Raw genomic sequence first — 13,410 nt, forward strand, 5'->3', positions numbered from 1 at the left:
GATCTTCTTTCTATCCTTAATTGCCACACAGGAGGTGATTTTCAGAGAGGGGGCAACTGGGGAGGGGAGGATTAGCCCTCCCTGGCCCATGTGCTATGATCCCCTCCACATCACCCCCGCCCTTGCAGCAATCAAGATTAGACGAGAGTTCCCATTTGTTGTAGTTGGGGCCTTTTTTTCCCCTTGGGCGTAATTGCTACACAGGGGATGTTCAGAAGGAAAGGAAGTGGAGAGAGAGAGAGAGGAGGGAAAGACAAGGGAAAGACAAGGGGAGAAAGTGAAGGGGTAGCATAAAGAAAATGATTGGCCGCTCCTGACTCTGCCTATCCCTGGTACAGGGCCCTTGAGAGATTTCCATTGAGGGAACCTAGCATTCAACATAAAAAAAAGATTCCCCACTCCTGGCGTAAAGCAATCTTGTTCATACACCTTAGATCAACTTTCCCCAACCTGGTGCTTTCCAGTGGCTGTGGAAGCTGGCAATGATGAGACTTGTAGTCCAGCACATCTGGAGGGCACTGGGCTGGGGAAGGCTCCCTTAGATTGGGAGCAGGTTCTACAGCTCAGTCTCCAAATATACGTGTACACTTAAAAATAGAATCTAGTCTGCCATAGTTCACTAATGCGCACACATGTTCCTTATACCCCATCCACACTGCTAGACTTCTCCATGCAATTTCCCTCTGAAGTGAAAAAACAACAACAATGTGTTGTTGTCCATATGTTTTTATGGTAGCAATGATGACATAGTTTGGTCCCCATTCTTTTTTCTTTCTGCACTCGCAGAAGTCTCCTCTCATTTTGTATTTCATTCCAGCGTCACACAGACTGCCGCATTAAGCTTATCCCCCAGCCCCAGCCTAGAGTTCAAGCTTATTCTAGTCAGACATTGACCAGACTCTGACCAGCTTAGATTCAGCAAAGAGGCCAGCTCGTGTGCCTTCCGGCCCTGGATATTCCCCACATCGTGCATCTTTTGTAGCATTCCCAACTCTTAAATGGATGGGTTTCTGAATATTGCTTCTAATACCGCACCAATAATAACCAATTCCCTAAAACATTATTGTCACATATTCCTTCTCAGCTCTTAGCAGCCGGTATATTGTCGTTTCCCCATAACATTTCTATTAACTGTTGATTAGAGGGTCCCACTCCAATTTCTTCAGATGTAGTAACGAAATCTTTGTAATATTGTCGAAGAATCCATGTAACAGCTGGAGAGCTGTATTAAGAGGAACTTTTTATGATTTGTCTACTTATCTGATTTAATGTTCTTTTGATATGTAAGATCAGTTGCACTTAATGCAATACTGTAGTAAAGATGTGGTGCAGGATTCCCTTTCTTCCAAAAATGGTCAGGCAGAAGAAGAGTGTTTACTTAGATCCTAAAAAAAAATGGTTACCTTTTATATGGAGGCAGTTGTGAGTTGCTTTCATTGAGAAAAGGTGACACCTAAGATCTGAAAGAGATGTTTGAAAATTAATCCTCCTTTATACATTGCATGAGTTGGTGGAATTTTATTTCCGGGGCACCGGGGGAGAGTTGAGTACAGTAATTAAGCCTGTCAGACAGTGAATTCAAATGTCAGTTATTGAAGTGGGGACATATTATTATAACTTGAAGAAACTAGATATGTCACAAAGTCAAGTGGTGTGTGTATATGTGTGCGTGCACATGTGTGCATGCATGCATGCATATGGGTAGTGAAATAATGGTGTAGAGGGAAAATGGGGGGGTTTAACAGGGAAACAACACCTGATTAAATATGAGTCATGGACGATTACTTGAAGATGTACATGTAGTTCTCTTGACTGTTGGTAACCTGCCTGAGATCATTTGACCCTGGCTTTGGGGAAGCCTTGAGGCAGATACCCATTAAATCCTTATCCTCGCAGCAATTCCGTTGAATAGTAGATAGCTATTGGTACCTGCTCACAGGAACAGGCAGAAATTCAACAGGTTTAACCTTTTCTAGAATGGAAATATAATGATGGGAGAAGTTTTACCTGTTGATCTTCTCTTTATCAGATATCTTATTACTTGTATGTGGCCCCTTATAGGAAAAAAAAAGGTTTTCCCACCACTGCCTTATCCTTAACAAAGCAAAAAGGTCCAGTCTGGGATAAGAAGTCACAGTCTTCCCTGCTACAATGAGAGGTATTGTATTTCTAGTTAAATTATAGTAATTTGCATATATACATATTAATTAACGCATGCAAATTTGTGTCTCCTTTTGTAGGTGAGGCAAAGGGCCCGATCTACATACAGTATACTAAGCCCAAAATATCTTGTTGGCACCCCTCTCAATGACTTTAGAAACAGTTCAGATAAAATGATTGTAGTTTGGCAGCAGTTCTAGATGATAAATGGATATGTGCTTAACTCTGCAAAATCAATGCGATTCCAAGGTGCTTAATTTTGACTAGATCATGCCCCATGTTACCACTTGGTATAATGCAGTTTAATTCAGTTCAGATGCTAGGGACCATTTTCCCCATCCACCCGCAGTACACCTTAGACCTTAAGAACCAGCCCCACAATTTAAACTTTCCAGAATCTAGAGTAGCTGGACATGAAGGTTCAAACTAGAATGTTATACACATGCATGTGTAACATTACCCCAACAGTCCTTTTAAAGTGGGGAAAGCCACTTCCAGAGGGGCAATCAAGACTGAGGCGTCACACCCTTTCTCTGCGTGCCATTTCTCCACTCCAAATCTTACCCATAAGTGGCTTTCTTCACTCCTCATTCATGCGTTTAGCTCCCTAATGAGGGGGAAAGATGCTGGAGGCAATTTGGAGAGGAAAGACAGTGGGTGGGAGAAAGGTAAATATCCTCCCCTTCCAGAAGTTTGCTTTTCCAGTTTAAAAAGTGCTATGGTACTGTTAAGCTAGTCTGTGTGTAATATCTACTTTGGTCCTAATGCATTATTATTGCACTACTAGTTTCATGAAAACCTCTGTAGGTCGATGTTATAATTAATTTTTTTCTTAATTTTCTTAGGAAAAATTTATTAAAAATTGTACATACTGCTGCTCTGCACATATCTAAATTTTCACAACAAATTGCCAATACTACAGAGGCAAGTATTCTCCCTCATCTAGTAAGTTGTCTTTATTCTCTAAATTTGGATGTTGATTTAGTTGTTAGTGAGAAACACCTGCATTGAACTTTTAAGAAATTCTTCATATGAGCAACTAAATATTCAATTAGCATACATTTTTTAATGCTAAAAAGCTTATTGTCTGGCAGCTGTAGTTCTTTTGGGAAAAATACCAGTAAATTGAAGTAAGATTATCAAAATGTCTGAGATCTTAATTTGTAAAATGGAACTTCTGGAGCTTTACTTTCTATTTTGCTGAATCTTCTCAATATTCTCTTCAGTTTTCTGCTGCTAAGATTGTCTGCTCTTGACCCAAATCAGACTTGTTCCAGTAACTGTTTAAGTGATATGAGTTGCTTCCTTATCAGTAGTAGCTAACTACCTATAGCCATAACACTGCCATTAACAGCTCTAAAATAACACCAGCTATTTAAAGAAGATGAGTTTACATAACTTTTAAAGAAATGTAGTTAACGAAAGAAGAGCTTAACTTTACATCTCAAGTGAATATGTTAGTTCCATTGAAATCAGCAGATCTATAAATGCAAAAGCCCTTACAATTGCTATTTCAAAGGGTTTGGCACTTGTCTTAATTTAAAGTTAATGTTTTGGATTGATAAAGTACTTGTCTGAATGCTCTCCCATAAGCATCTTTCGCATTGAAAACAAGTATGTTCAGATGAAGCCTAGAAGTTGTCATAGAGAAGTTGAGAGAAGAGAGAAAAGTTGTCAGAGAGCGTTGTCGTGTCAGAGAGAAGTTGAGCCCTTCTCTCTGACATGCTTTCTAAATGTAGGGAATATTTTACATGGGGGAGAAATCAGATATGCAGTCCACCCATCTGTAGCTAGTAGGTGTTCTGTCTGGGAAGAACTGGGCCTTTTTATACTTCTGAACATGTAGCTCAGCTCTAAAGTAATATCTTTGAATTGTGGGAGTTAGTTAAATGTGTGAACTTAGCAATTCAAGATTCCTAAACTTTTTCAATTAACTCTTAATGTCCATCTTCATAGCATACCAGCTGGCCAACTCCAATCCACCCATTTCTTAATAGGGATCCAAAAGGTTGGAGATGTCCAAAATGGCCAGATGTGTTATCCACAGCAGCTCCTCTGAATATTTATTTATTTGCAGCATTTGTATACTGCTCCAAATCTAAAACAGATTACAGAGCGGTGAACATGCGAAGTAAAAAAAAATATCAGGCCATAGAAGCTGGCATGTTTAACAATACTAGCCAAGTGAACTGCTAGATAGCTTGGGCCACAATTTGAACTGCCTCAGCCTCCCAATGGATAGTTGCCCATACACATGTAAAATTTCCAGAAATTTTGAAGCCATAGAAAAAAATGTTTTTTCCTCTGGGTTTTTTGGGAAAAAAATGAAATTTCAGGAAAAAAAATAAAAATAAGCAATACTTATTTTTTGAGCTCTCTTTACAGATCTAAAGTCACTTTGTTGCTTTAGGACAGCCTTCCCCAACCCAGTGCCCTCCAGATATTTTGGACCAGCACCTATCAGGCTCAGGCAGGGTGGCCAATGGTCAGGAATGCTGGCCATTGTAGTCCAAAACATCTGTAGGGTATCAGGATGAGGAAGGTTGCTTTAGGAACGTAAAGCAGCCTTTATGCTCCTAAAGTTATATTATGTATAACATGGTTTGCTCATAAAATTATCATTATTAATTAGAATATCTTATTCACTAGAAGCCTATGGAGGTGTTATCCAAAAGTAGTAATGCAGCATGCAAGCATGGACAAGGCTGTGTCACGTAGCCCTGCCCCTGACTTTGTGCACCGCAAACCTCTGTCCAAAGGCTTCCACGTGTACAGCATGGAGGAGGAAGCCTCCAGCATATAGCTGTATGCATGCAGGCTTCCACACAACTTGGAATCCTGCACAGAGTTCTGAATCGTATGGAAGCCTTTGTATGTATGTATGGCTGTGTGCATGAAGGCTTTCCCCCCTGCAGACATCAGTGCATGGATTCCTAGTGGCAGAGCTACGTGGTGTGTGTGATGCTGAGGGCAAGGCTACATGATGCAGCCCGTTTCCTGCCCATGTGTTGTGTTATCTACATGTATTTATTTGAAGTATTTTTATGCTACTCTTTAGCCAAAACAGCTCCCAGAGCAGCTTACATAAAATCAATTAAAGAAGACATACCCTGTCCGCAGACATACAGTCTAAAAAGGCACACCACACAAGGAAAAAGCAAGGGGGATGGAAGAGGGGGGAGAATAATTCTTTTAGCAGGGCTGGTGGAGTGGCCATGCTCTCCCTCTCATCTCCCTCAGCACAGCCTGCTGGAATGCACTTGTAGATACTGCCTGCATTTGGCTCTAGGCTGGACAAGGTCAAATACAAAAATCTCTCATTTCTGAAGCGATCCCAGTTGTCGCTGTCCAATTTTTTTTTCTAATGAAGGAAAGAATGTGTATAGTAACCATGAATAAGTTGTATGTAAGTTTCTGATTTAAAAATGCAATCCAATTAATATTGAATGTAAGCATTCAAGTTCAGATGGTCCCAAGAAAAAGAATGCTTTCTTGAAATTTGCTAGAGAATTGAGCCTTGGACTGCGGAAGAAGTCACTGACAAGATGGGCTTCAGAAGGAAGTAGCATTATCACATCTCTGAATTCTGGTATGGTATAGGGCAAAGGTGGGCAGACTTGAAGCTTGTGGGATCTACTTTGTTTTTAATAAAACCCTGAGATCCATCAATCAGCCTGGAGCAGAAGACATACACAAAAGGAGCTCAGAGTCCTTCCACACAAAAATCCATTCCTGGTTACCCCAAGCTTTCTTCATTTCAGCAGTATAATTCTGAAACTATAGGGGGCAGGGGGCGGAGTTATTTTGTTACTACTATTGTTTTTAAAAAATTGAAGTCAGAAATCCTTGCCAATCTGTTGTGAATCCCCCAGAAATCTACCAGTAGATCCATAGCTACCTTCTGCCCACCCTTAGTGTTGGGTACCTAGTAAATTTGGAGATCGCATGTTTCTTTGATATGAAAGCTGCCAGTTGATAATTATTTATTTACTTTTCTATCAAAAAAGAAGACACGCAGAATTATTTCATTGTTCCCCTTGTTGTTTGCTTGATATCAAGCTTTTCTCCTTCCTGTTATCTGCTGTTTGACATTTAGTGGAATTTGTCTTGTGTTTCTCGTGCATGGAAGAACTTTTATCATACCAGGAAGCAGTTGCCAGCAGATTAATCTGTAGGCTCCTTGCACATAATATGCACTTGAGCTTTCGCCTGGAGTTCCAACACACACAAGGGTTTCCTTCCTGACTGCAACATCTGAGACAGTTTTATGTGGCACATTCCTGTTTGTTGGCGTGTGTTTGGTGTTGGTGGATTGTAAGTGTTCCCCGTGCAAAGCAAATATCAATGCATGCATTTAGTCTAGTTCAGATTTTTGCCCAATATCAAGTGTCTATTGATGTTACAGTTGCTAGAACAGGCTAAAAAACTATATATGTATGTATGTTGTACTTTTAAACATTTTCTTCTTTTAACACAATAATTCAGATAATGGACTAACACAGAACACACAACATTGATAAAACCTTAAATATTGGGCACTATCCAGCTGTCATTCCGCTAGCGCGAATGATGTTGTGCTAGTGGAAACTATATTCCAAATTATGCGCAACTAAAGTTACATTTGTGCAAGTGTGGTTGTGCAACGGTTGTGCATTATACTTGCGCAACCAGTTGCGCATTATGTTTGCATTACAGTTGTGCAGTTGGTTGCACAGTGAATTGCCCAAGCGTAATGCGCAACTGCTTGTACGATGGAAAGATTTGGCAGAGCTCTGCAACTACTATTTGGATTTGCAGAATGACTATGAGATACTGCCCCTTATCTTCATTTATGATTAAAACATATTTCCTGGTAGTACCGGTATAGTTAAATTCACAACCACCATAAAAAAGAAAAGGTGAATTAATTCTTATGCATTGAGGACACATTGGAAACCAAGTGTATATGTATTTTTCCACCAATAATTTAGTGCAGATAATATAATATTATATAGTAATGCCATTTTCAGGTTATCAAATAAGCAAAACTATCTTACTTGCTTAGTTATATTTTAAACTGGTTACAACTGATTTTAATTGCAACTCGTGTGTTAGAAGTTCACGTTCTTACTTGATAATTGATTGATCCATGTGTATTTGTTTTTTCTGCTAACTTCCACAATTCTGTTCCTCTCCAGATCTTTCATGAACCCTTTTTCCTGGATGAAGGTTGCCTCCAATAAGATTTCAAATACGCATTCAAATGTGTATGTACTTGAATGATTGATTAATTTCTAGCACATTTTAAGAGGGCAGGTTGTAATAGTATCTCACCTGTACAACGCATCATATCACAGCTGACATATGCATGTAGGCATACTTTCTTACTACTTGTTAAGTGCCCACCATCTCTTGACTTCCAATATTGATATATTTGTTTTCCAAATAGTGCAAAGCACAATAAAGTTTTTTTTTAATATTAGCTAAGATCCAAAGGGCTGCATGTGGTGATTTATGTACACATTGAGGATTTCAGGCTTCTCTTTATACTAACCCCTTGCATTTCTTTCTCTCCCGCACCCCTCAATTTGCTCCTGAAGATTAGGAGATTCTCTGAAATGGCATTATCTGCCCCTCCCCTCCTCACGCCCACACACTGACCTCTTTCTATCTAAGCTCATGACAATGAGCAAACAAACTGTATCAGCTCAGTCAGGCTTGCCTATCTCTGATAAAATGCCCTCTTAAGAGCACCGTGTTCACCTGCCTACAAAAGCTTAATAATAATAGGTTCTGACTATTAGGTCTGCCACAGTTTTAACAAGAATGCTGGCATTATTTAAGAATGTGGCTGGTAAGCCCTAGGGCAGTGTTTGCCAACATGGTGCTGCCCTAGATATTTAAAACTATGGGTATAAAAATAAGCAGCATTTGGCAATTAAGGGATCTCTTTAATTGACATAATCATTTGGCACTATATGGAGCACTGATTTTTTAAAATATCTATTTGTGTATGCTTGCAAATTACTACCGCTCCTGTTGCGCTTTTCACAGCTGTGTATGTTGTATTCCAGATATCAGTGTAATTTATCATTTAAAATGTGAAGGCATAGTATAAAGTTGGATAAGAGGGAGGGAACTCTGGGGTTGGGGAGGAAAGAAATTGAGTTGCATAAAACATTTTTTTGTATATTCCTTTCTGAAATGTATTTGTATATTGAAATACTACTTGATGAATATTTCTAAAGTAATCCCAAGTAAAACTAAGGACTTCCAAGTAAAGGACGGCCTATGATCTGGGCATACATTGAGCCATTCACAAGACCAGGGTAACACAAGCCTATCAAAGTTGGATTGCCTAAAGAGACATTTCAGGATGAAATAACGATGGGGGAAGGTGATGGTTTCATGGCTGTGGCTCTGCAGATCAGGGCAATTCAAGACACAATTTTCTATGTGATAGAAGGTGAGGCGCAAGTGGAACACAGAGAGGTAGCAACCAAACACCACATATGTGTCAGTCCATAAGTAATCTACTTCCTGACTCTCAAGGCCAAGCTAGACATGACATTAATCATATCATTAGTCTTTGTGTGATCATGTTTTGTATAAATACCAGCCACAAAACACTCCCCTCCCAACTAGTTCACTCCCCACCCCCATACACACACACCTCGTGTTTGCCCTGGGAAGAAAGCTTCCACTAACACCATCTGAAACTTTCCTCCCAGGAGAAACAGCAGATTCCAGGGGTGGGATGGGGTGGGGAGTCAGATCTGGACCATGATGGGGACAAAGGGTCAAAGCCCCCCATACCACAGTCCGGTCTGTCAAAATCCTAGTTGTCCAGGCAATCAAGATGCTATGCATGGCATACACTTTGCTCTGCATCTAAGGCCCTCCTCCAGGAGCCTCCGCTAAGGGAGGCTGGGAGGGTAGCAACAAGGGAGCAGGACTTCTTGATGGTGGCTTCCCATTTATGGAATAATCTCCCTGTTGAGGCCCACCTGGCACCAACATTGTCATCTTTTCGGCACCAGGTTAAAACTGCCTTCTCTCAGGCATTTGGTAGCGTATAATGAGTCCCTTGATTGTCTCTGGCTGATTGGTGTTTTTTTTAAATTTTTATATATGCTGTTGTTGTGTGTGTTATTTACTCTATGTCATCACGTGAATGGTTTATATTTTATATAATGTATTTTAATGTTGTTGTTTTTTAATTTTTGTGAACCACCCAGAGAGCCTTGGCTATGGGGTGGTACTGAAATATAATTGAATTGAATTGAATTGAATTGAATTGAATGAATGAATGAATGAATGCTACACAACCTCAGCACATTGTTTCTTAGAGGACTATAGAGACAATAAGTGTTGATTCTGCAAGGTAGAACAGACAGCAAGTAGCAGAGCATTCTCAAACTGACTCCTACCTTGACAAATAGTTAACAAGCTGTGTTTGCAATTCATACATAGACATTGGAGTCAGGAATGACAGCTCTCTCTGATCACACACATTTGATCAGTTAGTCTGAGATTTTCAGTTCAGATTCAAAAGAACTGGGTGGTACAAGATACAACAATTGCTAACATTCTACATGCTGCGGATTAGACACACGCACTTTTGCAGCAGCCTCAATGGAAATGTTTATCACTGGGCTGCCCTCATCGCCCACTCCACCCCTGATTGCAGGAGGGTAATTTAATTGTTTGGGGAAGACTTTGTGACAAAACTGATGGCTTCACTAATTTTACCATGGAAGCGTGAAGGTCAGTTTAAGCTTTTTTTCTGATAATGCTAAATACTGCAGTTTTGCTCTTCAAACTTATTTATGAATTTCCATTTTAGATAAACAGATCTAAAAACACAGTATGCGGGTGTGGTTTTGTTTTTGTTTTTAGAAAGGAGTGCTGTGATATAATTGCAGAAAAGATAAGCAACCTTCTTGCAGAATTCTAACGTCTTGCAGTGTGTATTAAAATATACTTAATTAGTTGTCACGAATGAGTAATGTTCAAAATGTTCCATGTTCTCATTTCAAAGAGAAAAATTCAGTGATAGCTTAAACCTATCAGACTGAAGAGCAGATTAATATTTCATGAAGTTCCAGAGATACAGGCAATGGAGACAGAAAGCTTATAACTGATTTTTGAGTGCGACTTCTGGCTGGGATATAAACCTACTGATGAATTTTCAGGATACCTACTGAAAATAGTGGAATTTGTACGTTCATTTCTACTGCTAGTTTTGGCCTTATGCGTATATACAGTGTAACCAGGCTAGAGAGACTGGTAGCAGGTCACAGAATCTTTCTCTCTTGCTTGTAAATTTCTCTGCCCTATTCTAGTTGGGTCAATATATGCATCTGTCACCAACACAGGTTAGAATGGAGCCAGGTATGCTCCCTAACTTAGTTTTTAAGCCGCTCAATAAGAATCAGGCTCTCGTTTTAACTTGAATTGTTGGTGGTTGCATGTAATCCTGAATCTAGATATACTGAGGTCTAGTTCTTAATGATGCAGTAAAACTGTGTTGGATGTGGATCGCTTCAGACTCCAGATGGGAGTTCACGTGATGTGTCTCTCCCTGACCTCCACCCAAAAAAAGGCCCTTGTACATATAAAACTCAGTTTTGGGGAGAAGAATAATATTTTACCATTCTAGTTTGCTTTGTATAAAGAATGATTTTTTCAGGAAGGTGCGTTCCATCATACAAATCCCCACTGGAGACTGAAGTAGTACCATTCACACATAAGTTTACCACCTTAATTCAAGGTAATCCTGACGCAGGGAGGAATTTTGCACAAGAGGGGAGAGAGTGAACAATCTCAAAACCCAATCCTGAACCTGGTTAAGTATACATGTGCACTCAACTTTTGAATCATAATTTAAGTCCCAAATAAGTTTATCATTCTTATTGGCCTTGAAGTCAAAATATTCTCCGTGAGGAATGCGTGTCCCATTAATTCATCATTGTAAGAATTAGTGTTGTCCAGTGCCATTTTTTATTAATGTGCTGGGATGAGTCTCAGCTTGAATGTGAGCCAAGTCATAGAATTGTCAGAAACAAAATTAGTGATGCTTTCCCTGATGAAGGTAGCCTGAGATGAAATGCACTGTATGTGTTTTAGAATTATAACAACTTTTTATATGTCTTATGGAGGGTTTTTTTTCCTGTATTACTTTACTTCATTTGCCTCTTAGCAGATACATTCAATTCCACACAGTGAGGTTGTCAAAAGCTATTGTAATTGTGATTTATTATGCTGTAAAGTAGTGGTATCAATAATAAAAGTTATTAATGACCAGTTGCTGTAATGGTAAGTTTTACTCAGGTAGTGTTTAACCTGAATTCTTCAAATAATTTTCCCTAACTAGTCTGTTTGTTTAAATGACATTCTCAAGAGGCTAAAGGATTCACAAAACAGCAATAAATAAACGCTCACTGCTTTTCTCTCATTTTAGTATTTTCTATAGTGAAGGTACAATTTGTGTTATTAAACAAGGAAAGGAAAGAGAATGCAGAATAGAACTTTTATGTGTTTATGAATACATTTGAGATGTTTGCTTTTCTGCAAATGAGTGCACCAGGTAGTTATAATACAGGTGTTTAGCATCAACATGAATTATCTTTTATATAGTATAGATCAGGAGTGCAGAAACTGCAGCCCGTGGGCCCCTCTGTGGCCTGGGGGAACCCTGCCAACTTTCCCCCACAGCCCTGCTAATCAGAAGGACTGTGGGGAAAATACTGCTGTTCCGGTGCAGTATTAGTGCTGGGACAGCAGTCCCAATTGAGGTTGCTGGGGGAGTGGGGAGGCTTAAGGTGAGGCTGCTACTCCTGTGTCACTATGGTGGCACTGAAGCAGCAGTCCCAGCTGGGATCGTTGGAGGTCGGGCTTTAACCTCCCCCTCTCGCAGCAACTGCGAAGCAGAATCACTGGGATGGGGAGTGAGGTATGTGTGTTGTGTGCATGTAGGTGTGCTCCTTGTGCAGCCCCCAGCCTGCCACCTGGTGCCACATGCAGCCTTTTGGGTCAAAATGGTTTATATACCCCCGGTATAGATGTGTTAGAATTGAATCTGTGCATGCGTTTGAGTGACTTGAACAATTCACTATACCTCCCTACTCTCGCATGTCATATGATTGTTAAGGAGGCATTCAACAAATTTTGTAGAGATTTCATGTTTTACTTCCAGTTTTAGTAAGAATTAAAACTATTGCGTTGAGACCATTGCTGCTTTATTTTACTTTTTGTTGTCGGCTTGGAATATTTTAATAATCATTTGATCTGAGCCTTCATGATGGGCAAGTTAGAAATGCTAATTTAAAATCAATAAAACCACCTTCAGGATCACAATTCTTGAGCAACCTAACTAGAGGAGCAAAAAATGAATGCTTTAACTTATAATTTTTTAGCCAACAATCTTATACCTGCTTTCAAAGACATTTAAACTTCTGGTAAACTAACTCAGCTTCTTTGTTCTAGTCCAACATAAATTACTGTACTGCGTTATTTATTGCAGGTATGAAGAGCTTACAGCTCTGATCCATTCTTCAAACAGAAATAAATACAGCAAACCTGAACAGCAGTACGGGCAGGAATTATTTTGTCTTTTTCTAACATTAAGGAATAAGCAAGCTGATTCTACTTTAAAATGCTCAACCTGACAGCTTTTTAACAACGTTCTGGTTATAGCACTAGAAAAAGGAAATTTCAAAGAAGATAATACTTAGCGCATAATTATTTTTGTATAGAATAGTTCCTTTGATCAGGCAGTGGCCTTTACTGTTGGATCTAGTGCTAGTACTTGGCATGTGTAACTTGGTTTATATAATACCAATCCTCAAATCTGGTCTATATAAGATGCATAACCTTAATTGTGAATGTACTGTTTACAGACTTGCAAAAGTATGTTTTAGGAGGTACTGCAGGCCTTGTTCTAAGAAGTCACATGCTGAGCTCCAAGTACCAAAATTCTGAGTCCCTTCACGTAGCACTACTCGTCCTTCCCAGGAAATTGAGTCAGAAAGCCGGGCAGCTTCAGAAACATCCTCAAACACAATGCAAGGAACCTGTGGAGTGGGATGTAAGAAGCCTCTTAAGCCTCTCCTATGCCAATAAATGCTGCTTCCTTTGGACTTACGCTGGGTCTGGGAGGGCAAGAGGATAATTGGGATGCCATTGTTCTCAATACAGATGTGCAATTGAGGCCATGTACAGAAAGAGGCCATTATCTGGCCACATCATCGCCACTGCTATTTATGTTAT

The 13,410-nt window shown here is 39.7% G+C and overlaps 1 protein-coding gene across 1 annotated transcript in view; it reads left to right on the forward strand.

The window, feature by feature from the left end:
- The window catches only part of CTNND2 (catenin delta 2), an 861,592-nt gene that overhangs the window by 559,812 nt on the left and 288,370 nt on the right, over positions 1–13,410 (forward strand). Inside the window, exon 10 of the mRNA XM_084850586.1 lies at positions 7,338–7,406. Within this exon, the coding sequence (XP_084706712.1) occupies positions 7,338–7,406 (69 nt within the window). The remainder of the gene's footprint in view (positions 1–7,337; positions 7,407–13,410) is intronic.

This window comes from Heloderma suspectum, chromosome 4 (genome assembly GCF_057233095.1).
Source record: "Heloderma suspectum isolate Gila_16-S chromosome 4, 16-S_ref, whole genome shotgun sequence".
NCBI lineage: Eukaryota > Metazoa > Chordata > Lepidosauria > Squamata > Helodermatidae > Heloderma > Heloderma suspectum.